Below are 27,360 nucleotides of genomic sequence, written 5' to 3'. Positions count from 1 at the left end.
CGACATGACACTAGGAAGTTCTGAGAAACAAAGGGACCTTGGCATGTGTGTCCATAGATCTCTGAAGGCGGAGGGGCATGTTAGTGGGGTGGTGAAAAAGGCATATGGGACACTTGCCTTTATCAATCGAGGCATAGATTACAAAAGTAGGGAGGTCATGTTGGAGTTGTATAGAACCTTGGTGAGGCCACAGCTGGAGTACTGTGTGCAGTTCTGGTTGCCACATTATAGTAAGGATGTGAATGCACTGGAGGGGGTGCAGAGGAGATTCATCAGGATGTTGCCTGGGATGAAACATTTAAGTTATGAAGAGAGGTTGGATAGACTTGGGTTGTTTTCGTTGGAGCAGAGAAGACTGAAGGGCGACCTGATCGAGGTGTACAAGATTATGAGGGGCATGGACAGGGTGGATAGGGAGCAGCTGTTGCCCTTAGTTGTAGGAACACAAGTTCAAGGTGAGGGGCAGGAGGTTTAGGGCGGATCTGAGGAAAAACGTTTTTACCCAGGGGGTGGTGGCGGTCTGGAATGCACTGCCTGGGAGGGTGGTGGAGGCAGGTTGCCTCACATCCTTTAAAAAGTACCTGGATGAGCACTTGGCACGAAATAACATTCAAGGCTATGGGCCAACTGCTGGTAAATGGGATTAGGTAGGTAGGTTAGTGTCGGTGCAGACTCAAAGGGCCTCTTCTGCACTGGTGATTTTGTGAAACTGATCTTGCTGATGAGGCAAATGATATGTTTGTGTGGTTCGGTGCCATCTGAATCTATGGTTGTGTAGCCCACTGTCAGGTATCCATTGCTGTAAATTTTTAACGGCAGTTCTTTGACCTAAGTAACTCCGAGTCAAAAGGATTTAGTTCATTTCTGCGTATGGAGCCAAACCCCATCGTGCTGCAATACACAAAGACAATCTTCTCGAGTTCTCTGCCCAAAGGCAGATCCTTGGCGTTTGATCGCCAAACACGACAAAGTGCCGTGATTTTTTTTTATCATTGGTATGGGGAGGAGGCAGGCCCCAGGTTGACTGATCCCCATACTGCTGGCTAATACTCTGAACTAACTGACCCCCCACAAAAACATTACAATGCTGTGAATTAGAATCCAGGTTCCCCAGTCACTGCCACCACCTTGAAGAAATGAGAAAAGAGCCCATGACTCTTCAGCAACAAGTTTGTAGCTGTGTCTCTGGAAATAATAAGAACTAATCTTGATCACTGCCAACTATCATAACAGGATTCTGGCAGAGGAATAGAGTCGCTTGTCTCACGGAAGGACTTAATTGTATAGTTAACCAGAAACATGTGTCACTTTTTTCCCTGCATCACATTGTTTCTATATTGTATCATCAAATTCAATTTGTTAATGATCAGTCATTTTTACTGTATTGCGCTGATGGTGACCATCCCAGTGTTTCATTGTAGAATTTGAAATTGAGAGAATTGGCTAGCATGGAGCAATTCAGGCTGCTTGAGTTTCTATTCTAGCATATTGGAACATGTATTGCCACAGGTGTAGTTTTATCTGCTTGTAAAAGGTGGTCTGTGGAACATGAAGAAAATGGTGATTGGGGCATAGGCACAATTTAGGGAAGATTCGAAGGAGATGTTCTCTGTATTTCATTGTTCCGTACTATTAAACCTTAGCTTTGGCAGTGGCTGCCCAAAATCTCCCGCTACTAACAACTTCATCTTAATAAGCACTAAATTCACAAATAACCAAAGTTGAAAGAGTAAACGGTGAATGGGGCTGAATTTTCTTTGGAGCTTCTCCTGCTTTGCTGACATATCTTTATGGGATATTCAGTTTGTGTCTGTTAATAAGATTTCTGCTACACTTCTGCTAAAGGTTTAATGAAGAGAACGTCAGACGCTTGGTAGTATGGAACTTGAATATTGCTGAAAAGAAAGGCGTTGCCGAAGTTTGTCCCCCTGCACCCAGCAGGAAAAATGCAAGAATACCATATTTCAATTGCGCTCAAAAACTTATACTATGGGGGAAGGGGTGGGGTGGGGGGGAAAGGGTGCTGATTGGTCGGCAAGTCGACTCTGATTGGTCAAAGTGTTGCCATGGATAAATTATAGGCTCTCCAAGCTCCCAGCAATTCAAAAAAGGCTCAAAGCTTGAGTATATTCCTTTTGTTTGCAGAGAACAGGGTCTATGTATACTATCATTTGAAGTTTGGCATTCTTGCATTTGCTCTGATGAGTGCAAGATGAAAAAGCTTCAACAACATGTGCCTATTTTCAGAAATGTTGAAGAAACAATCTGAGCAAGTTAGGAAGCTGATACTTTTGATAGATGCGGTGATTTGCCGCATTCAGTGAAAGGTTCCAAAGGGGAGGTATTCGTCTGACTTGATACCAATAGCATCCAGATAAGCGGGTGCAACACAGAAGGAAAACCAGTCAGTCATCCTTTATTTTCATTCTGCTCCTGAAAATATTGCATCCTAATCCTCCTATGTTTCTACACCTGAATAGCCTGTCTGTACCTGAATAGGGGGCAGCAATGTAAACTATACCCAAATGAACCTGAGAGAGCCTGACACACACAATTTCTTCTATATCTCTAAAGATCTATATAGGTTTAACATGAGCTCTGTACTTCTAATTCCTCTAATGCTTGATTGGCTTTTTATTAAAATGGCTTTATTAACCTATGTTGCTTCTTTTAATGATTTCTGGATTTGTGCTCCCAGATCCCTTTGCTTCTCCAGCCCATATAGATTCTTCTTTTCCAAGTAATATGTGTTAATAAAATGCAAAGCCCCTTGCACTCAAACCAGCACCCTATTTCGATTCCCGCTCCCATACCATCCTCCTCCACCCCTCTACCTTTGGCTTAATGACACAGTGCCGACTTCTAATCAGCTTCCTCTAAGGCAGACTGGCTTGTTGTGTTACTACCATCTCAGTTATGACACAGCAGCAGAAACTCACCTTTAGCTATTGATAGTGACCACTGGCAGAAAAAGTGTCTTTCGAGCATAATCAGATTTCAAAATTGATCACTCCTGCTCAGAAGCTAAGTAAAAAGAATTCTGCCCCCATATACTATAACTTTTAAATTTCTGCTGCCTTTTTCACCTGAAGCTTCCACTGTCCCTGATCCTTTAAGATTACTGCTGCCTTAAAAGCCCAGGCTGCATCTCTGTATTTCCTCTGCCTGTTCTGCAGCAGCTTCATGGTACTGAGCCTCGAAAGGAAGATGGACACTGACGATGCCAGTATAATCAAAGGCATCTCTAATGTCCTCCGCTCTAACACCTCCTCGACAGCTCAGGGGCAGGAAGACTGCCCCTCGTACGTTTAATATTTGTTTTATCAGATTTTTTGCAGTCACTTTATTTCCTGCTGACTGCCTGAAGCCAGGCTTATCCATTCTTGGTCCATGGCAAAGTAAATAAAATTATTGTTAAATTCTTTTTCCTCTGACAATTGCATTTGAACGGATATTTAAAAGTAGATCCAGATGGGGCGAAGGAAATCTGTAGCATCCTAAAACATTCAGTAAGCGAGTAGGGACTTGCAGCCCATCCCGATGTTAGAACCATTAACTGATGACTTCAAGGGGCTGGAGTTCATCATTAACAGCTGGTGACTGTGCAGGGATGTAAATCCCCTCCAAACACAGGCAATCTCTGTCTTTTAAATCCTGCTGATTGGGCAGCTTTATCTAATTGTAAAAAAAACACAAATTATTGTCGTTTCTTTTGTCTCAGTTTGAATTGCAAAGAGTATAGTTGACCCAAGCCTTCGCTTGGCTCTCTTTTGGCTCTTTGCTTGCCAGACAGTTGTTTGAGCTGAGGCTAGTGCAAAACAGGCTGTAAAAATAAAAGTTCACTTGAAAACTTTGGTCAGGATTTCCTGGAGTGCACTCATGCAGTAATCACACTAAACTTATGCCAGTATTTGCACTGATCTTGCCCAGGATCTGTGTCCAAGTCTTCTGCTGAAATAGATGACGCAACCCTGTTCTGACACTAAGATAAAAGCAAAATACTGTGGATACTGGAAATCTGAAACAAAAACAAAAATAGCTGGAAAAACTCAGCAGGTCTGACAGCAGAGGAACACAGTTAACGTTTCGAGTCCGTATGATTCTTCATCAGAACCCTGTTCCAACACTAGTTTTGCTGAAGTGTTTCAGGAATTTTTGAGCCTTTAAATTATGGATATCAGAACCATGGCAGGGATTGGGGTGTGTGGATTTTAAACTGGGTTTGGTTGTGGGTAGGAGGTTAAAACTGACAAAAATGTCAGCAAACAGGAAGCTGCTTCCAACCCGCTTGGCACATTCCGCATTGAACTGGAGCAAACTAGTCCGGTTGTGCATAAACCCCTCGCAGTCAAATTATCTATTATCATGTGCTAAGTGCACAATTGGAGCGAGATTTCAAAGCAGTTTTAAATTTAATGTCGTATCTGGGAGTTTCCTGCTCTCTGAAACTCACCATTGAGAGCAATCTGAGACCCCAAGGGCCACTGAGGAGCTGACTCAAACTCATGGAAATACTGCAACCAATACTCAATACTTACAGCTACTCCCTTACCTGCTTATGGGAAAGAGGTTGCTCCAATAGGTTTTCTGGGAAGTTTTCAGAATCACATTTTGGATTTAGCAGTGATAATGATGGTAAAACTGTTAGCATTCACCATCATTACTCCTCTGAAAGTGATGGTAACTTACGAAGCCCACACATGCACAGTTAAACCTGAAAATCAACCCAGACTGCAGTCAATTAGAAATCACTGATCTTTCAAGAACTTGCCCTTTCCCATTATTAGTCACACTATAGAAATTCTTGAAGTTACACATCGTTAGATGAGGTGTAAATTCAGAATTACTGCTAAATTCAGAATTTCTCGCACTGAACAACTAATTTTATGTTTGTAGAGTATCAAATTTCTCCATCTTGTTAAAAGAAAACCTACGTATTTTAAAATATTTTGAAAAGGTTTGTTTCTGCATTAATGTCATGTGGATGCCTCAATCATTTACTTTGCACTCTGTAAAATTTAAGTAAATGTGAAAAATATTCAGTGCATTTTATTTCTTGGTTTGCTGTCTATGAGAATACATCAATGTGATTGGTTGCTTAGCCTGATTGGTGACATCAATGTTACTGGATACCTGGAGATTCCTTGACAGTGAAAAATTTGTACTAATGTTGGGAAAAATCCACAAGACAGAGATCACATGATCTTTGCTGAATGCTTTCTTCAAGGTCGGGGCGAGTGCCATCACTGCCATTGACTGCAAAATCTGAGCCAATTGGATGGGTGCTACCTTCGCCACCTTGGACTGGACCTCAGGCAGGACCAATGTAACCAGCATCATCAGCAGTAACAGGAGCAGCCTGCTGTTGACAGACCTGCAGCAGGCAGCAGAGGGGAGGAGCTTTCAGGAGGCATTACCCATGACACAGGGTGTACTGACAGAAGCTGAGTTTCCTTGACATGTTGGAACAGCTTCAGGAGGCTTAGGGTCTTGAGTCATGTGATGCCTGACATTTGCAGCCTCCTAGAAGAAGGCCTGCTGCGGCTGGACCTGGTTGGCTACATGCAACCAGTGCCTGTCAAAGTCAGCACTGCCTGAATTCTTCGAGGGCTCTGCTGGAGACTTAGCCAGCACCTCCCAGTCGGTGGCCCACAATGCATAAAACAGGTGACTGATGGGCTGGCAATGATCTTAACTTTGCCTGTGATGAAGTCGGTGAGAGTGAGCAGGTCCTCAGATGTGTGTCTCTGGCTGGCTTCCCAGAGGTGCAGGGTGTCATCGATTGCACACACATGGCTATTGGCACAGCCCAGATCACCAAGGAGTGTTCATCAACTGCAAGGGCTTCCACTACATAAATATGAAACTGATGTGTAACCATAAAAAGATCTTTCTGCAGGACGTGCACAAGAATCCCAAGGAGCTGCTATGATGCTTTATCCTGTGGCAGTTCACACACCCTGATCATTTGGAGCTGGATGCAGACTTAAGGGGTGGCTGCTAGGAGTCAAGAGGTGCCCCTTCAAACTTTGCTGATGACATCTGTGAGAATCCCAACCAATGAAGTTCAACAACATTGAGATAAGCATTGTATCGCCATCAGATATGTGATTGAACAGGCCACCAGCAAGCTGAAATGTGCTTCAGATGTTTGGACAGATCATAAGACAGACACAGCAGCCAGGGTCTCCAGAATGGTTGAGATTTGTTGTGTTCTTCACAACAGTGAGGTTTGAACCTGCAGGAGGAACGAGGTGCACAGCACACATCGTCTGATTCCAAGTAGGGGGAATATGAAGAAGCCGAGGCAAAAGGTGATGAGGATGATGCAGTACCAGCCGTTCACGTTGCTGCCCAGTATACCAGAGCTGCTCTTCACTTAGGTTGCACCAGTGGAACGATGTGAGGAGCATGTTCACCAGCCACTCATTGCCACTCACTCCTCTCCTCATCAATGCCACTGAAACAAAGCAGCCCTCCATACATACCACCATCCTTTACATATCCACCCAATAGTCCCCACTAATTCATGCCATCTCATTCATCATCCAACAAGTTAGAAGTCTGCTTTCCACATAGCACCCAAGAATGAACAAGATGGAAAGGTATTGTAAAATACAAACATTTATGATCCAACTAAAGAACAGAAGTTTCACAGCACATTATCTCATACAACTGTGTGTATTCCCTTGTGCAATGAGAAAGAATTTCTCCCCTTTTTCCTCCCACTGCTACATGATTTCAGTAAAGATATCGATACAGGCTGCTCAGATCCCTGCTCTGATGCTCTTGGCCATTGTCCTCTGGATTTTTTTCAGCCAGTGAGATTCCGCCAAAAACTGCACCACCTGTACTTGTGCAGGGGCAGACTCGACTGTCGGGAGATGAGGCAGGATGTTGGGGATCAATCGGTGAGAAGTATAAGTGCCTTTGAGTGGATTCTCCACTTCCAAATCTCTTTTCGCCATCATCCCCCTCATGAGCCAGACCCCAGTTCATTGCTGAAACTGTGCTGGAAAACAATGTGGTCCTGTGGGGTTACATAGAATATAGAGGCCATACAGCCTAAGCAGTCCATGCTGGTATTTATCTTGAATCTTCTCTCATCTTTCCTCATCTGACCCTCCATTTCCTTCTCCCTCATATGCTTGTCTGGTTTTCCCTTAACCACATCTATATTATTCACTTCAACCACTCCCTGTGGTAGTGAGTTCCACATTCTTGCCACTCTTTAGGTAAAGAAGTTTCTTCTGAATTCCCGATTGGATTTCTTGGTTCCTATTTTATATTGATGACCTCTAGCTCTGCTCTTCCCCATAAGGGGAAACATTCTCTCTGTATGCACTCTATCAAAACCTTTCAGAATTTTAAAGACCTCTTTTAGGTCACCCCTCAGCCTTCTGTTTTCAAGAGAAAAGAGACTCAGGCTGTAAATCCTTTCCTGATATGTATATCCACAGATACTTGGTAAAACTTTGTAAATCTTCCCTGCACCCTCTGCAGTGCCTCTATATCCATTTTATAAATGGCGACCAGAATTTCATGATGTACACTAAGATTTGTTACAGGTTTGGCATAGCTTCCCTTCTTTTCAATCCTAGAAATTGAAATTTAGAAATGAAGTGTGGTGCTTGGTTTACTTCCTTTCTGGCCTTACTAACCTGTGGTGCAACTTTTAGTTATAAAAACAAAAAAACTGCGGATGCTGGAAATCCAAAACAAAAACAGAATTACCTGGAAAAACTCAGCAGGTCTGGCAGCATCGGCGGAGAAGAAAAGAGTTGACGTTTCGAGTCCTCATGACCCTTCGACAGAACTTGAGTTCGAGTCCAGGAAAGAGCTGAAATATAAGCTGGTTTAAGGTGTGTGTGTGGGGGGCGGAGAGATAGAGAGACAGAGAGGTGGAGGGGGTTGGTGTGGTTGTAGCGACAAACAAGCAGTGATAGAAGCAGATCATCAAAAGATGTCAACAACAATAGTACAATAGAACACATAGGTGTTAAAGTTAAAGTTGGTGATATTATCTAAACGAATGTGCTAATTAAGAATGGATGGTAGGGCACTCAAGGTATAGCTCTAGTGGGTTTTTTTTTTATTTTATATAATGGAAATAGGTGGGAAAAGGAAAATCTTTATAATTTATTGGGAAAAAAAAAAGAAGGGGGAAACAGAAAGGGGGTGGGGATGGGGGAGGGGACTCACGACCTAAAGTTGTTGAATTCAATATTCAGTCCGGAAGGCTGTAAAGTCCCTAGTCGGAAGATGAGGTGTTGTTCCTCCAGTTTGCGTTGGGCTTCACTGGAACAATGCAGCAAGCCAAGGACAGACATGTGGGCAAGAGAGCAGGGTGGAGTGTTAAAATGGCAAGCGACAGGGAGGTTTGGGTCATTCTTGCGGACAGACCGCAGGTGTTCTGCAAAGCGGTCGCCCAGTTTACGTTTGGTCTCTCCAATGTAGAGGAGACCACATTGGGAGCAACGAATGCAGTAGACTAAGTTGGGGGAAATGCAAGTGAAATGCTGCTTCACTTGAAAGGAGTGTTTGGGTCCTTGGACGGTGAGGAGAGAGGAAGTGAAGGGGCAGGTGTTGCATCTTTTGCGTGGGCAAGGGGTTGTGCCATAGGAGGGGGTTGAGGAGTAGGGGGTGATGGAGGAGTGGACCAGGGTGTCCCGGAGGGAGCGATCCCTACGGAATGCCGATAAGGGGGGTGAAGGGAAGATGTGTTTGGTAGTGGCATCATGCTGGAGTTGGCGGAAATGGCGGAGGATGATCCTTTGAATGCGGAGGCTGGTGGGGTGATAAGTGAGGACAAGGGGGACCCTATCATGTTTCTGGGAGGGAGGAGAAGGAGTGAGGGCGGATGCGCGGGAGATGGGCCGGACACGGTTGAGGGCCCTGTCAACGACCGTGGGTGGAAAACCTCGGTTAAGGAAGAAGGAGGACATGTCAGAGGAACTGTTTTTGAATGTAGCATCATCGGAACAGATGCGACGGAGGCGAAGGAACTGAGAGAATGGGATGGAGTCCTTACAGGAAGTGGGGTGTGAGGAGCTGTAGTCGAGATAGCTGTGGGTGTCGGTGGGTTTGTAATGGATATTGGTGGACAGTCTATCACCAGAGATTGAGACAGAGAGGTCAAGGAAGGGAAGGGAAGTGTCAGAGATGGACCACGTGAAAATGATGGAGGGGTGGAGATTGGAAGCAAAATTAATAAATTTTTCCAAGTCCTGACGAGAGCATGAAGCAGCACCGAAATAATCATCGATGTACCGGAGAAAGAGTTGTGGAAGGGGGCCGGAGTAGGACTGCAACAAGGAATGTTCCACATACCCCATAAAGAGACAGGCATAGCTGGGGCCCATGCGGGTACCCATAGCCACACCTTTTATTTGGAGGAAGTGAGAGGAGTTGAAGGAGAAATTGTTCAGCGTGAGAACAAGTTCAGCCAGACGGAGGAGAGTAGTGGTGGATGGGGATTGTTCGGGCCTCTGTTCGAGGAAGAAGCTAAGGGCCCTCAGACCATCCTGGTGGGGGATGGAGGTGTAGAGGGATTGGACGTCCATGGTGAAGAGGAAGCGGTAGGGGCCAGGGAACTGGAAATTGTTGATGTGACGTAAGGTGTCAGAGGAATCACGGATGTAGGTGGGAAGGGACTGGACAAGGGGAGAGAGAAGGGAGTCAAGATAACGAGAAATGAGTTCTGTGGGGCAGGAGCAAGCTGAGACGATCGGTCTACCGGGGCAGTTCTGTTTGTGGATTTTGGGTAGGAGATAGAAGCGGGCCGTCCGAGGTTGGGCAACTATCAGGTTGGAAGCTGTGGGAGGGAGATCCCCAGAGGAGATGAGGTCAGTGACAGTCCTGGAAACAATGGCTTGATGTTCAGTGGTGGGGTCATGGTCCAGGGAGAGGTAGGAGGAAGTGTCTGCGAGTTGACGCTCAGCCTCCGCGTGGTAGAGGTCAGTGCGCCAGACAACAACAGCACCACCCTTGTCAGCGGGTTTGATGACAATGTCAGGGTTGGACCTGAGAGAATGGAGTGCAGTAAGTTCAGAGAGAGACAGGTTAGAATGGGTGAGAGGAGCAGAGAAATTGAGACGACTAATGTCGCGTCGACAGTTCTCAATGAAAAGATCGAGAGAAGGTAAGAATCCAGAGGGAGGGGTCCAGGTGGAGGGAGAATATTGAAGATGGGTAAAAGGATCCGTTGAACTGGGAGAGGACTCCTGCCCAAAGAAGTGAGCCCGGAGACGAAGACGGCGGAAGAAGAGTTCAGTATCATGCCGAGCCCGAAATTCATTGAGGTGAGGGCGTAAGGGTATGAAACTAAGTCCTTTGCTGAGCACTGAACGTTCAGCATCGGAGAGGGGAAGGTCAGGGGGTATAGTGAATACACGGCTGGGGTTGGGATTGGAAGATGGGGTGGGGACGGAGGGACAGGCAGGGGTGGAGGGTCCTAGATGGGTGTTGGTGTCGATGAGTTGTTGGAGCTTGCGTTCCTTAGCACTTGAGAGAAAGAGAAAAAGTTTCTTGTTGAGGCGTCGGATGAGCCGAAGGATAAAATGAAACTGGGGGCACGCGCAGCTTTGAAAAAGGGTACGGCGGTGCTGCTGGAGGGAGAGGTCGAGTGTGTTCATATGGCGGCGCATGGCACTGAGAGTGGATTTCAGAATGTGACGGGAACAGCAGTCCGAGAAACGTTTTATGTCCCGGAGATACCTGTAATCCTGGGTGGGTTCGAAACATGAGGGGTGGAATTTCAGTTGAAATCCATGTGGGGTAAGTCGGAGACGGAGACAGTCACTGAGAAAGGAGATATGGCTGTGAAAGCGGGTTTTAGTAAACACCTTGTCAAACACTAGGAGAGAAATGGAAAGCAATGAAGGTGAACAAGGCAACAGAGAAATCCGGAAATCTTGTCGCAGAGAGGAACAGAACTTCTTCAAGGAGGTAGGCATTTCTTGAAGAGCAGTGGCAGTCAATTAAACACAGAGATAAAAACAAAAAAACTGCGGATGCTGGAAATCCAAAACAAAAACAGAATTACCTGGAAAAACTCAGCAGGTCTGGCAGCATCGGCGGAGAAGAAAAGAGTTGACGTTTCGAGTCCTCATGACCCTTCGACAGAACTTGAGTTCGAGTCCAGGAAAGAGCTGAAATATAAGCTGGTTTAAGGTGTGTGTGTGGGGGGCAGAGAGATTGGTGCATTTGTACTCCAAGATCCCCTTGTTCCTCGATCCCACCTAGACTTGCACCTTCTTCCTACTAAAATGTAAGTGCCTTCGACCCCACATAGACTTGGGCCTTATTCCTACTAAAATGTAAGTGTCTTTATAAACCTTTGCAATCCTTAGTTCAAGTGTCCTCCTTGGCTAGTTTCAGTGACCTGAGGGGAGCATCAGAGCAGGGATCTGAGCAACCTGTATCGATATCTTTACTGAAATCACGTGGTTACACCATGGAAGGAAAGGGAAGAGAAATTCTTTCTCATTGCACAAAGGTATACACACTGTTGTATGTGATAATGTGTTGTGAAATTTCTGCTCTTTAATTGGATCACAAATGTCTGTATTTTACAATACCTTTCCATCTCCACATTCCCTGACCTTAGTCTATCCTGGGGCACCTTATCAAAGGCCATTTGAAAACCAAGATTAACCACATCTACTGCATTCCCATTGTCTACTCTCTCTCTTACCTTTTCAAAAATTCAATAAGGTTGGTCAAGCAAGATTTTTCATGTTGAAACCCATGCTGACTATTCATTATTATATTTCATATTTCTGGGTGTTCTTCTATTCTCTCCTTTGGTAGAGATGCCATTATTTTTCCTACCACTGATGTTAAGCTGCTGGTCTATAATTCCCTGGACAAGTTCCGCCCCCCATTTTTTAAATACGTGAGTTACATTAGCCATTTGCCAGTGCTCTGGGACAACACCTTTTTCTAATTAATTATTAAATATGAGTAGGCTCAGGCTAAGGTATCTGTCATCTTATTTTAAGTGGCAGACAAACTGGCATCCAGAGTCAGTAATGTTGTTATTAAGGTGATATGAACGCATCTTATTTCACAAATAATGTGTCACAAAGCTGGCCACTATTTTCATGCAAGAAGTGCCCTTCGACATCACTGTTCCTCATGCTTGAAGAATAATCCTCTGATCATTTTGCCATCGTGGTCAGTGTGCTTGGAAGGTCTTTTGGTGCATCGCACATTCTCTGCTACTGCTCAGTGATTCTCCTCCTCATTGATGACCACCCACCCCCCTCCGCCCCCCCCCCCCCCCCCCCCCGCGTGCATGCGCACGCCCCCCCACCCCCCACCCCACCAACACTGGATTACAGCGTCTGTGTCCAGGAGAACAGAGCTTGGAGAGGGCTGCAGCCGCCAATGTGGGCTTCCCACTACTCTCCCACCATAATCAGCTCTTGTTCACTTGTGAAGTGAGTGACCAGGTGAAAACCCAATTAATTGGCTACAGGGTCCTAGCAAAGTGCGAGTACCTGAGCTGGTGTGTGGCCTGCATGAGTCCCCTAATTAGACACCCTCAGAAGGATTCATCTTCTCTTTGGAATTGTCATCTGTGAGGCATATGGATTCCTGCTGCACCCATGAAGGCTCTTTTGGAGAGAAAAGATATAACTTAGTCCTGTTGAGATTACCTGCAAAATACTTATCATTATACCACTAACTGTTGAAATCAATCATGACATGTGGGCTGCTAATATTCAATTGTGTCACCAGCTAACTGGGATGTCCCCACCTTCCTATCTCCAAAGGCTGGGGACACCAAAATGCTACTGATCTCCATTTCTGGGAAATTTCTGGAGGACCGCCTCCGGTTCTCTCCCTTGTCCTTGTGTTCTGTGTTCTCATCTCCCTCAACAGGGAAAGAACAGATCTATGTATGAGTATAGTGGCGTTTCATTCTGTGCATTTGGCGGGGGTGACTATCAAGGAGGTATGTAAAGTTACACAAGGATGATGACGAATGGAGTGGTGAATGAACAGATGGGGTTGTGAAGAAGTGCATAGAAAGTAAAACATGGCTGTGCTTACAAGGTAAGTAAGTGTGGGGAGTAAGTAGACCTGAAGAGGCAGAGTGAGGGAATGAGGTGATGTGCACAGCAGCATATAAATGAATATGCGACTGTACTTGCTTTTCCTGACTTGGTTAGATCATTAAAGACTTCATGCACTGAATCCAGGAATGTGACACAATGTTCTAACTGTTGACCACCTGGGTCACATCCAGCCACGCCTTTTTTATGGCAGTAGCAGGCATTTTCCTCCCATTGCTGGGGAAGACTATCTCTCCAGCTCCTCACAACAGCAGCACATCAAAATAGATGTCATTGAAGCTGGATGCAGCCTGTGAGCATCTGGAGTCCATTGTCACATCTCTTGCTCCAACTAAATGCCTTCTTAGGCTTGTCTCTTTAAATATTGCAGTTGAGATTGCGACATGTGAGTCCTCATCACTCTCATTGTCATGCAATCAACGCCACCCTCCTAAGGACAAGGTTAAAGGGGTGACTGCATTGAAATGGCATTGAGACACGTGTTGACCTCCCTGCCCAATATCGGACACCCTTGCTCTCCCAACACATCTCTGAGTAAATATCAGGACCATAATTTTGCCTGCAACAGGTGAATAGATTAGAGCCTACCTTGAGGCTACCAAACAAGGTATTTGTTCTGCTATTCAACAATGATGACTTGCCTTTCTGTGGCTGCCTTAATATTAACAAAATGTTGGAAGGTGCTTTACAGATGTATGGTAAAGTCCTGCTGTTCGTAAGGATTACGTTCCCACGAAACCTCTCAAATGGCGAAATCACGAAGGAGGAACATGCTTTTCAAGGGAACTCAGTTGGATAGGTTCTAGCAATGAGGGCAACATTGGTTTGGGCAGTTACAGTACTCTACAATAATCTCTGTTTCTCTTCACTGAAGCTGTTAGACCTGCTGTCTATATTCCATGTTTTTGGTTTTTCTTTCCCACTTCCAGCACTAGCAGTTTTATTCAGAACCGATTTAAAAATTGCAGTCACTGAAAAAGAGAGAAACCCAGGGCCGACAAGGGGTAAATATATCCTGGAAAATCCCTCTCTGATCCCCCCCGCCCACCCCCTCAGGTCATTGAAACCAGCCAAGGAGGTCACATGAACCAAGGATTACAAAGGTTTATAAAGACACCTGCATTCTGTTTAATGTGATTTTTGTCCTTGGCAGAAACTCTTGAAGAGTCAGCACCTAACACACCAGCCTGTACTATATTCCAGAGCCTCACTACTCCCTGAGAAAAGACAAATCACCTAATACCCAGTCTATTCCTACTCTCTCATAGTAAATTAACCGAGCTCACACTCGAGCTGTGGTCAGAGGGTGTACCTGTCAGAGAATCAGTGCAGAAATTAGGACATTTCAAACGCAGCTAAGTGAACATTACTCATGTGATGGGTGATGCAGTGCACAAAGTACAAAACGCAGGTAAGTGAAAACATGAACAAGGAAGTCCTGATTGTATATAATCAGAAGAAAAAAATGATGCTGCGCCAAAGAATAAGAGACTAAGAGGGATACAAGTGGGACAGTAGGCACTGAAGGTGAACACTGAAACAGGAGTGGAAGGCAGGGATGCAAAGGGTTTTAGGAAAGGTCTTCTGGATTTGTGAGTAGGGGGATTTGGGTACAGCATTTTTGGTAGGGCCCAAAAGTAATGGCAATGATATTCCCAATATAGTGTTGGAGGAAATAGTGGGCTCATTCATGTTGTAGTCCATCAAGCCAATTGGTGAAGGATAGAACTGGAGTCAATATTTATACACTTTTATAACCATTTATTTATAGAGTTACACATTACAAGTATTCATCTGCAATCCCAGCAGCCACAGTTTTAGTTTGTATCTATTTATAGGAGCACAAGTGAATCTCCAGTTAATGCCCACCACCTGTATACAATTAAATATAATTAATTTACAATTAATAATTCAATATGGGATGCCCGACAATTTGATAACACAGAGATGTGGAAGGGCAGTGGAGGGGAAAAGCTTGGGCCTGAATTTTCATGGAGATGGAAGGGCTCTGCACTTCAGACAAAATGGTGTCAGAGCTCTGATTCCAGAGGTCACATCCCTGAAGCCAGCACCCACCATTTATTTTCATTTTCACAGTGGTGAGGAGTGGTTGTACTTTGCACATGTAAAAGTGCAGCTGCCTTCAAACAGATCCAATTTTTGTTGCTGGTATTTGCAAAACATGACTTGTAGTCTTTAAACATTTGAGGAAAAGGTTTAAAGCTACTGTAGTTATTTGGAGAGGTCAGGCACTCCTGTTGGAGAGGTCAGGCACTCCTGTTGGAGAGGTCAGGCACTCCTGTTGGAGAGGTCAGGCACTCCTGTTGGAGAGGTCAGGCACTCCTGTTGGAGAGGTCAGGCACTCCTGTTGGAGAGGTCAGGCACTCCTGTTGGAGAGGTCAGGCACTCCTGTTGGAGAGGTCAGGCACTCCTGTTGGAGAGGTCAGGCACTCCTGTTGGAGAGGTCAGGCACTCCTGTTGGAGAGGTCAGGCACTCCTGTTGGAGAGGTCAGGTACTTCTGTTGGAGAGGTCTGGTACCCCTTTTGGGAATGTTAAGAGTAGACATGAATGTGTGTAAAAAGTAGATGAGCTCTATAAACTGTCATGCTATCAAGTCATTTATTTCCCCAGGCCCTTTAAATTTTTGTAAAAAAATAAAATCCAGCCTGTGGTTGAAAAAAAATCATTGTGTTGACATAAGGATTCGTGCTGTTGACTGCTTCTACTACCTATCATCGTAGTGGGGATCCTGTAAGATCACAGTTTGATGGACAGCTCCACAAAGGGATTAGGTATCTTTGGTGTGGGTCTCTGAATACAAATATTTGTTTTCATGAAGGTTTAAGTACTTGAAGACATTTAAATGTTATCAACGAGATTTTTTTTAATATACTGCAATAGGCACTTAGAACTTTATTGTATTTCATCTCACCATGGCTCCTGAGGTCTGCCCATAGTGGATACTGAGTGAGTTGGCATAGAGGGTGTAAGGGGGGTGGGTGGGGGCCATGGATCGGTAAACATTTGCACTAAGTTGGCATAGGGGCTACAAAGAGCCATGGGGATGAGTGGAGTGCATGGGTTGGCATGGAGGCTACAAGGGGCCCATGAGTTGGCATGCATGGGGCATGGGAAGTTATGGGGGGGGGTGAGGGGGTATGAGGGGTCAAGGCCAGAGGGCTGGTTTTTGTTTTGTTGTTTTTATTGTAACTGGGACAAAGACCCAGAGCACCAAGGCAGACCATTTAGACAGCCTGCTTGAACACCTGGCAGTCCTTGTGGCTGTCTCTGAACTCTTTCCAGGGCTGGGGGACCCAGAATGAAAACCCGAACATTTGGGCCACTTTCTCCCGAGTTGGGTTTGCAGAGTCGTGAATTTTCCTGATTCTGTGCTCCCAATTCAGGAGTGAAAATTCTGCCCTGGGTGTCAAGAGTGTCTATGTGGAAGGTGACTCCATGTCTGCAAATGGATTGCCAAGGGGCAGTATTCAGATGAAAAAGATGAAGCCAAGGATAGATCCTAGAGGAACACTGGGGGTAATGTTCTGGCGGGCAAGAAAAGAAGCCATTATTGGCGAGCCATGTCTACAATTGGATAGGTAAGAGTAGAATCAAGCAAGATTAGTTCCATTGGATTGGGGCAGTGAATTCCTTATTCATTGTTTCAATCTGCATCTATTTGGAGCTCTAGGTCTTACGGAATCTACTCTGCTAATGTTCCGTGCACTGATGCTGCAGAGAAACAACAACACAAAGTTGCAATGGTTGGGGAAGAGCCACCAATGCAGAAACATTATTGCTTGGCTAATGGTCAGTCCAGATGCCTTCAGAAAAATGATGTCTGGCTAGTGGTGCTTGGATTGAGCTGCCAATGCTGCCATCTCTGGAGAAGCAAGATAAATTATCTCTTCAGGTGTTCTGGCAGTTGTAGAGACAGTAAGTCCGCTGCAAACACCATTGCTGACATCAGAGCTGCTGTTTGCAGCACCAGTACAGTGCAATTGGGTCATTGGTGGTCTGAGTTACTCGGTTTAGTTCCTCCATTTACTAATACCCTACATGTGTAGCATACATTTACTGAATCTTCACTTTATTATGTGTGATTTCACAGTTTCCACTCATGACAAAAATACCTAAAACATTCCCTTCAATGACGTTACCCTTGCTGTAGCATACATTTGGTGAGCTTTATGAAGATGATGCCCTGTTAATGATCTGTTCCCAAGTTTTATGTATTCCGCCTACACACTATTTAAAAATGACATTTTGTTTCCCTTTGCAGTCTCCAGACAAATTGGATGGCAGATTTGTTCCGAAATGTCATATCCCTTGGGAACCTCTGGTCCTGCATTTCCTCTCTCGGGCCCTGCTGAAGCATCTGTTATGCTTATAAAACGCGACAAAGGACTACAGCAATATCTGCTGGAGGCAGCATATTCCTATGTTACACAGGTACCTCTTCCTTCCTGTACGGGGCAAAAAAAGGGAGTAAGTGGACTCAAGGAGCTTTAAGCCCAAAATTAGCTGTGCAGCTGCATTGAAGGTAGTTACATTTAATCAATGCACATCTCACCACGTTAGTCACTGCAGCAACTGGAGTGAAGCATTCAGCTGCTGCCTTGGCAAGTGAAACACCGCAGATACTTCTACTAGCCTTCCCATTATTAATTCTAAAGATAGTTGTGCCTAAAGAATTTAAATGAGCTAGTTAAGCAATTTGAACTGTAATTGAATTAGGAACTCAATTCTAAGAACAGTGCTTTGCTATTAAACCAGATTATAAATTTTAATGCAATTTGTATAAAAATATAACTTGGCAACACATACATTCTGCCCTAACATCCATTCAGATTACCAACCATGTACGTTTCCAAACCTGACAAAATGGCCCCAGTATAAGTCAAAAACTCAGCAAGTCCAATCACCTAGAGGCCCAAGTGACCTTAACAACAGGGCTTCATTGAAATCAAATGTTGCAGTCTCGCACCCTATGGCTGGCCATATTGACCACCTGGCCAGCGGGTGGGAGAGTAAACAAGCAATAGGAGGTCACAGCCTGGGTCACATGGTAACAATTTCTGGCAACGAATAAAAAAAAAGGACCTTGCATTTATATAGAACTTTTCATGACCACTGAACATCTCGAAGCACTTTACAGCCAGTGAAGTACATTCTGAGGGAGTGCTGCACCTCTGTCAGTGCAGCACTCCCTCAGTGCTACGTTGAAGTATCAGCCTTGATTTTTGTGCTCAAGTCTGGAGCGGGTTTTGAACCCAGAACCTTGTAGCTTAGGAGTAGGAGTTCTACCAATGGATCCACAACTGGCACTTATAATGGAGGAAAAATATGATTGCTACCATGATTGGAACCTCAAAAGCAGGTCAACATAGGGACACAGCAGGATTGCATTGGAGGGGGTGCAGAGGAGATTCACCAGGATGTTGCCTGGGATGAAACATTTAAGTTATGAAGAGAGGTTGGATAGACTTGGGTTGCTTTCTTTGGAGCAGAGCAGACTGAGGGGCGACCTGATTGAGGTGTACGAGATTATGAGGGGCATGGACAGGGTGGATAGGGAGCAGCTGTCCCCCTTAGTTGAAGGGTCAGTCACAAGGGGACATAAGTTCAAGGTGAGGGGCAGGAGGTTTAGGGAGGATTTGAGGAAAACCTTTTTTACCCAAGGGGTGGTGACGTTCTGGAATGTGGTACTTGGGAGGGTGGTGGAGGCAGGTTGCCTCACATCCTTTAAAAAGTACCTGGATGAGCGCTTGGCACGTCATAACATTGAAGGCCATGGGCCAAGTGCTGATAAATGGGATTAGGTAAGTAGGTCAGGTGTTTTTCACATGTCGGTGCAGACTCGATGGGCCGAAGGGCCTTTTCTGCATTGTAATTCTGTGAAAGTGGAATGGGCAGGTTAATAACACATGTTATTTTAACTGCATTTAACTGAAAGGGAGTAACTTAGAACATTTACAATCACCAGCGAAAGAGTACTGAGAAAACTATTAGAACTAAAAGCTGACAAGTCCCCATGGACCCCATTCTAGGTCTTAAAAGAAATAGTTGCTGAGATAGTTGATGCATTGGGTTTAATTTTCCAAAATTCCCTAGTTTCTGGAAAGGTCCCATCAGCTTGGAAAATAGTGAATGTAACTCCTCTATTGAAGATAGGAGAGTGATAGAAAGCAGGAAACTACAGGCCAGTAAGCTTAACATCTGTCATAGGGAAAATGCATGAACTCTATTTTCAATTTAGAAAATCTCAATGCAATCAGGCAGAGTCAACATGGTTTTGTGAAAGGGAAATCATGTTTGACTAATTTATTAGCATTATTTGAAGAAGTAAGCAATATGGATAAAGGGGACATGTAGATTTAGTGTACTTAGATTTCCAGAAGGCATTTGTCAAAGTGCTGCATCAAAGGTAACTACATAAAATAAGAGCTTATGGTATAGGGGGTAACCTAATAGCATGGGTAGAGCGTTAGTTCGATAACAGGAAACAGAGGAGGCATAATTGGGTCATTTTCAGGTTGGCAAGAAGTAATAATTAGAGTGCCACAGGGATCAGTGCTGGGGCCTCAACTATTTGCAATCTATATGAATGACTTGGGTGACAGGACTGAATATGTGCTTGCTAAATTTGCTGATGACACTAAGATAGGAGAGTAAGTTGTGAAGAGGACATAAGGAGTTTGCAAAGGAACATAGAAAGGTTAAGTGAGTGGGAAAAAATTGGCAGATGGAATATAATGTGGGAAAATGTAAACTTGTCCACTTTGGCAGGAAGAATTAAAAAGCAGCATATTATTTAAATGGGGAGAGATTGCAGAACTCTGAGCTACAGAGGGATCTGGGTGTCCTGGTACAGGAATCAGGGAAAGTTAGTATGCAGGTACAGCAAGTGATTAGAAAGGCAAATGAAATGTTGTTTATTGCACAGGGGAATAGAATATAAAAGTAGGGATGTTTTGCTACAGTTGTACAGGGCATTGGTGAGACCACATCTGGAGTACTGTGTACAGTTTTGGTCTCCTTATTTAAGAAAGGATATAATTGTATTAGAAACGATTCGATGAACGTTCACACAACTGACTCTGGAATGGGGGGATTATGCGATGCGGAAAGATGGCACAGGTTGGGCCTGTATCCATTTTAGTTTAGAAGAATGAGAGGTGACCTTATTGAAACATATAAGATCCTGAGGGGACTTGACAGGGTGGCTACTGAAAGGATGTTTCCCCTTGTGGGAGAGACTAGAACTAGGGGACACAGTTTAAAAATAAAGGGCCTCCCATTTAAGATGGAGAAGAGGAGAATTATTTTCTGAGGGCCGTATGTTATGTGAAGTTATATGCTTCGGTGTGAAAAACAAAAACAAAATGGTGATATATTGTGAAATGTGGATGTACAAAGGGATCTGGGTGTCCTTGTACACAATCAATGAAAGTAAACAGGCAGGTGCAGCAAACAATTAGGAAGGCAAATGGTATGTTGGCTTTCATTGCACGAGGATTTGAGTTCAGAAGTAGTTTGACTGCAGTTATACAGGGCCATGGTGAGACCACTCCTGGAGTATTGCATGCCGTTTTGGTCTCCCTACCTAAGAAAGGATATACTTGCCATAGAGGGAGTGCAGCGAAGATTCACTAAGCTGATACCGTGGATGGCAGGACAGTCGTACAAGGAGAGATTGGTTCGACTGGGCCTGTGTTGACTAGAGTTAATGAGAGGGGATCTGATTGAAACATATAAAATTGTAACTGGGCTAGACAGACTAGATGCAGGGAGGATGTTTCCCCTGGCTTGGGAGTCTAGAACCAGGGGCCACAGTCTCAGGATACGGGGCAGGCGATTTAGGACTGAGAGGAGGAAATATTTCTTCACTCAGAGGGTGGTGAACCTGTGGAATTCTCTACCACAGAAGGCTGTGGAGGCCGAGTCACTGAGTATATTCAAGAAAGAAATTCTTGAACAAGAGTGACATCATAAGACAGCGCGAGAGAGCGGCGGAGAGATCAGAATCAGCGCGAATGTGGGGAAGCTTCAAAAAGTGACGTCAGCACAAAGGTGAGAGCTGATTGGTGAGTAGTGAGTAGTGTGTTTTTCTCCAGTATAAAATAGATTAAGCTAAGGAAAGGTAAGGGTTCTAGTTTTTATTTAAAGTACATAAACAATTTAACATTTCTTTACTGTATTTAATTTAAAGTAAGGGTTTGTTTTTCAACTAGAGGCATGGCAGGGCAGCTCAGTCCCGTGTTATATACCACCTGCAACATGTGGGAAGTCTTACACGCTCCTTGCGCTTAACCGACCACATGTGCAGGAAGTGCCACCAGCTGCAGCTACGTGAGCTCTGAGTTTCGGAGCTTGAGCAGCAGCTCTAGGCACTGAGGTGCATCCGTGAGGCTGAGAGTTTCACGGATAGCACATTTTTAGATGTGGCCACCCCACAGCTTAAGGAAGTGCGTACAGAGAGGGAATGGGTGACCATCAGTCAGAAGAAAGGTGTCAAGATACCCCCAGGATGCATCTCGCTCGCGAACCATTTTTGTGTGTTGGAAAACGGTGAGAGTGACGCTTCCTCTGGGGAGTGCAGCTATGCTCATGGCACTGAGTGGCTCAACTGCACAGGGGGGAGGAAAAAAAGGGGAAGAGCAATAGCGGTAGGAGACTCGATAGTAAGGGGAACAGACAGGGCGTTTCTGCAACCATAGATGTGACTCCAGGATGGTATGTTGCATCCCTGGTGCCAGGGTCAAGGATGTCACTGAATGACTACAGGGTATTCTAAAGGGAGAGGGCAAAACAGACAGAGATCGTGGTACATATTGGTACCAACAACATAGGTAGAAAGAGGGATGTGGTCCTGCAAGCAGAATTTAGGAAGCTAGGAAACAGATTAAAAAAAAGGACCTCAAAAGTAGTAATCTCTGGATTACTTCCAGTGCCACGCGCCAGTGAGTATAGAAATAGGAGGTTAGTCCAGATGAATGCGTGGCTGGAGAGATGGTGCAGGAGGGAGGGTTTTAGATTTCTGGGACATTGGGACCGTTTCTGGGGTCAGTGGGACCTATACAAGGCGGACAGGTTGCACCTGAACCGGAATGGGACCAACATCCTTGCGGGAAGGTTTGCTAGTGCTGTTGGGGAGGGTTTAAACTAACTTGGCAGGGGGTTGGGATCCTGAGAGGAGGTTCAGCAGGAGGAGGTGCACAGCCAAAATTAGAAGAGAGAGCAAGTGAGTCTGGAAGGCATAGAAATTATAGGCCACAAGGGAGTTTGGCAAGGTTGGATGGTATTTATTTTAATGCAAGGATTCTGATGAATAAGGCAGATGAGTTGAGGGCACAAATTAACACATGGAAGTATGATGTCATTGCTGTCACAGAGACATGGTTGAGAGAGGCGCAGGATTGGCAGCTCAATATTCCAGGATATAGAGTCTTTAGGCGAGACAGGGAAGGAGGTAAAAGAGGAGGGGGTATCATATATTGATCAAAGAATCAATTACAGCAGTAGGGAGGGATGATATCTTAGAAAGCTCCTCAAATGAAGCCATATGGATAGAACTGAAAAACAAAAAAGGAGCAATCACATTGCTGGGAATGTACTAAAGGCCCTTAAACAGTCAGAGAGAAATAAAAGAGCAGATACGAAGCAAATTTCAGAGATGTGTAAAAATAATGGGGTAGTTATAGTGGAGCGTTTCAACTTCCCCAACATTAACTGGGTTAGTGATAGTATGGTAGGCTTAGAGGGAGCGGAATTTTTAAAATGCATCCAGAAGAGCTTTTTAAGCCAGTACATAGAAGGTCCTATAAGAGAGGGGGCAATCCTGGACTTAATTTTAGGGAATGAAGCCGGGAAAGTGGTGGAGATATCTGTGGGGGAGCATTTTGCAGATAGCAATCAGAACTCCATTAGATTCAAGGTTGTTATGGAAAAGGACAAGAATGGGCGAGAAATCAGAGTTCTAAATTGGGGAAGGCTGATTTTAGTAAGATCAGATATGATTTGGCCAGAGTGGACTGGGAGCAGCTATTTTTAGGTAAATCTGCGTCAGAGCAGTGGGACTCATTCATGAAGGAAATAGGGAGATTACAGGGCCAACATATTCCAGTAAAGACAAAGGGCAGGACCAACAAATCCAGGTAACCTTGGATGTCGAGGGATAAACAGGATTGGATAAAGAGAAAAAGGGAGGCTTATGGCCTTATACCGAGGGTTCAAAACAGTAGAAACCCAAGAGGAGTATAGAATGCGTAGGCGGGGAAACTTAAAAAGGAAATTAGGAGAGCAAAAAGGAGACATGAAAAAGCATTGGCAGGTAAAGTAAAGGAAAATCCAAAGTTATTTTACACGTACATTAAGAGTAAAAGGATAACTAGGGAAAGAGTAGGGCCCATTAAGGGCCTTAGTGGTAATTTGTGTGTGGAGTCGGAAGACGCAGGTAGGGTTCTAAATGAATACTCTGTGTCAGTGTTCACAAGTGAGAGGGACAATGTGGGTATGGAAATCAGGCAGAAGGACTGTGATATAATTAAAGAATTTAGCATAAAAAGGGAGGAGGTTCTATGTGGTCTGGCAGGCTTAAAAGTAGATAAATCTCCAGGCCCATATGAAATGTATCCCAGACTGTTGAGTGAGACAAGGGAGGGGATAGCAGGGGTGCTGGCAATAATTTTCAATATCTCTCTGGTGACAGGGAAGGTGCCAGAGAACTGGAGGACAGCCAATGTGGTACCATTATTCAAGAAGGGAGGAATGGATAAACCAGGGGACTACAGGCCAGTCAGTCTAACCTCAGTGGTGGGGAAGCTATTGGAAGCAATTCTGAGGGACAGAATTAATTTGCGTTTGGAGAGGTAGGGATTAATCAAGGATAGTCAGCATGGTTTTGTTAAGGGGAGGTGATGTCTGACCAATTTGATTGAATTTTTCGAAGAGGTGACCATGTGTGTATATGAGGGCAATGCATTTGACGTAGCCTACTTGGACATCAGCAAGGCTTTTGATAAGGTCCCGCATTGGAGATTGATAATGAAGGTGTGATCCAAGGCAGTTTGGCAAATTGGATCCAGAATTGGCTAAGTAGCAGGAAGCAGAGGATGATGGTCGAGGTGTGTTTTTGTGACTGGATGCCTGTGTCCAGTGGGGTTCCACAGGGTTTGGTGTTGGGTCCCTTGCTGTTTGCGGTATATATAAACGATTTAGACTTGAATGTAGGAGGGTTGATCAGTAAGTTTGTGGATGAAACGAAAATTGGTGGGGTGGTAAATAGTGAGGAGGATAGCCTTAGATCACAGGAGGATATAGGTGGGCTGGTCACAGAGGGGCTGATCAGCGGCAAATGAAATTTAATCTGGATAAGTGTGAGGTGATGCACTTGGGCAGGAGAAACAAGGCACGGGAATACATGATGAATGGTAGGACCCTGGGAAGTACCGAGGATCAGAGGGAACCTTAGTTGTGCATGTCCACTGGTCCCTTGAGGTAGCGGGACAGGTAGATAAGGTGGTTAAGAAGACATATGGGATACCTGCCTTTATTACCGAGACATAAAACATAAGAGCAGGGAGGTTATGCTGGTACTGTATAAAGCGCTGATTAGGCCACAGCTGGAATCCGCATTATAGGAAGGATGTGATTGCACTAGAGAGAGTGCAGAGGAGATTTACCAGGATGTTGCCTGGGCTGGAGAGTTTTGGTTATGAGGAGAGATTGGATAGACTAGGGATATTCTCCCTGGAGCAAAGGAGATTGAGGTGGGGGGAGGCCATGATTGAGACGTATAAAATTATGAGGGGCATAGATCGGATAGACAGGAAGGAACTTTTCCCCTTGGTGGAGTTATCAATAAACAAGAGGCATAGATTTAAAGTAAGGGACAGGAGGTTTAGAGGGGATGTGAGGAAGAATTTTTTCACCCAGAGGGTGGTGGGAATCTGGAACTCACTGCCCGAAAGGGTGGTAGAGCAGAAACCCTCATAACATATAAGAAGCATTTGGATGTGCACTTGTGATACCATGGCATACAAGGCTATGGGCCTAGTGCTGGAAAATGGGATTAGAATGGTTAGGTACTTGTTTGACTGGCATAGACTCGATGGGCTGAAGGGCCTTTTTCTATGCTGTAGACCTCTATGAGAAACTAATAATTTTTTGGATATTAGGGGCATCAAGGGATATGGAGAGAAACCGGGAATATGGCGTTGAGATAGAGGATCAGCCATGATCATATTGAATGGCAGAGCCGGCTCGAGGGGCCGAATGGCCTACTGCGGCTGCTTGTTCCTCCATTAGTCCGTGGAATTCTCTTCCCCAGAGAGCAATGGAGGCAGAGTCAGTGAACATTTTTAAGGCTGATTTAGATAGATTGTTGATTGACAAAGGAGTTGTCAGGGGTAGGAATGAAAATGGAGTTGAAGCCACAATCCAATCAGCCATGATCTTATTGAATGGCCAGATAAGCTCAACGGACCGAATGTTCCTGTTATAACTGCCTTCTGCCTGTTTTCTAAGAGGTGGGAGCAGTTACAGTTCTGGCCAATGTGTCAATAGTTTTATTTTCCAATGACCACTGCAAAAAACATCTACTGCAAATAGAATATGGGCTGCCAGAGCATTAGACTATAACTTACTAATAAGTAAAAATGTCTTATAAATTATGATATGCCATTGAATGAATGTCAAGAGTAATCCACTGTGGCTTCATAAAGCCATGAGAAGCTACCAAAGGGATGACGGCCGTATAATTCACTGGGAAGTAGCCCTTATTATCTATTCATTTGAATTGCAGCCAATTTAGTAGTTTTCTCTTTGACTGTTGAGAATAAGAAGATTATACTGAGCCAACAGTACCTCTCTGGTTCCTTTTTTATTCATCGTAGGTTCTATAATTTTTATTATTCACTCAGGATGTGGACATCACTGGCAAGGCCAGCATTTATTGCCTATCTTTAATTGCCTTTGAGAAGGTGTTGGTGAGCTGCCTTCTTGAACCGCTGAAGCCCTTGTGAGGTACACCCACAGTTCTGTTACAGAGAGATCATTTTGACCCAGTGACAGTGAAGAAACGGCGGGCGATTATCGTTTCAAGCTTGACTTGCAGGTAGTGGTGTTCCCATGCATCTGCTGCCCTTGTTCTTCCAGGTAGAGAGAGTGGAAATTCAACAAACTATTGAATGTCAATGGGAGGTGGTTAGATCCTTGCTGGAGGTGGTTATTGACTGGTACTTGTGCGACGCGAATGTTACTGTACAGTTATCAGCCCAAGCCTGAATGTTGTCCAAGTCTTGCGGCATGCAGGCACGGACTGCTTCAGTATCCGAGGAGTTGAGAATGGTACTGAACACTGTGCAATCATCAGTGAATATCCTTACTTGTGATCTTACGAAGCGAAGGTCCCATTGAGGAAGTAGCTGAAGACGGTTCGACCTTGGGCACTGTCCTGAGGAACTCTTGCAGCAATTTCCTGGGACTGAGATGAGTGCTTTTCCATTTATCCTCTTGGAGTTTGTGAGGAAATTCTGATGTCAAGCTGTTAGCTTTGAAGTGCTAGGACAGATTTAATGTGGGCTTTGGGGTCTCACCTGCGCCTGGAGAGATGGCGAGATCCCTTCATTGCCTCTATTCGGCAAAGCCCGCCGCACTAAGTGGTAGTGGTGGACCTTCTCCAGGATCACTGGCCCAAGGGTCTGAATTCTCACCTGCTGAGAGCTGCCTGCTAATCAGAGGTTGGTAGTTCTTCGTTCTCAACAGTGCCACTGGGGAGGTGGTGACTGCTGCTGGTAATGCAACATCCCGAGACCCAGGATCACTGAGGGACCCAAGCCGCAGGTGATGGTGGGAGAGAGATTGTGGATGGGAGTTGTGGTGGAGGGGGAGGAGGGTGGTCAGCAGCAAGGGCAGTGGTCTCTGACCCTTCCTGATCTTGGTTCCATGGTTGGGTACTGAGTGCCATTGAACGAGCGACCACCTCCCACCACCCCTCCCTGGAAGCCTGTAAGCCACGTTGATAGTGTTTGCCTTTTGGGCATCCTGCATGGCAAGTCCCGCGCCCACCACTGGGTGGATACCAGCAGTGGTGGGATGAGGCCCTTAAGTGGACATTAATTGGCCTCAGTTGGTGGTGGGGCAGGAGGCTGTCGATGAGCCTTCTCTCCACCACTTAATTGGGACAGAGATGGGAAGGCAGTAATGTGCCCACCTGCCTGTCTGATTAAATGCCCCCCAGTCACCAAATTTGCCACGGGGAGGGCATTAAATTTT

At 45.0% G+C, this 27,360-nt stretch overlaps 1 protein-coding gene across 1 annotated transcript in view; it reads left to right on the top strand.

The window, feature by feature from the left end:
* LOC121287955 overlaps positions 1–27,360 on the top strand; it is a 387,185-nt gene that overhangs the window by 143,943 nt on the left and 215,882 nt on the right. The window contains exon 21 of the mRNA XM_041206118.1: positions 17,366–17,535. Within this exon, the coding sequence (XP_041062052.1) occupies positions 17,366–17,535 (170 nt within the window). The remainder of the gene's footprint in view (positions 1–17,365; positions 17,536–27,360) is intronic.

Source organism: Carcharodon carcharias, chromosome 15, assembly GCF_017639515.1.
Source record: "Carcharodon carcharias isolate sCarCar2 chromosome 15, sCarCar2.pri, whole genome shotgun sequence".
Classification (NCBI taxonomy): Eukaryota; Metazoa; Chordata; class Chondrichthyes; order Lamniformes; family Lamnidae; genus Carcharodon; species Carcharodon carcharias.
This window is presented reverse-complemented; position numbering and strand designations above follow the sequence as displayed.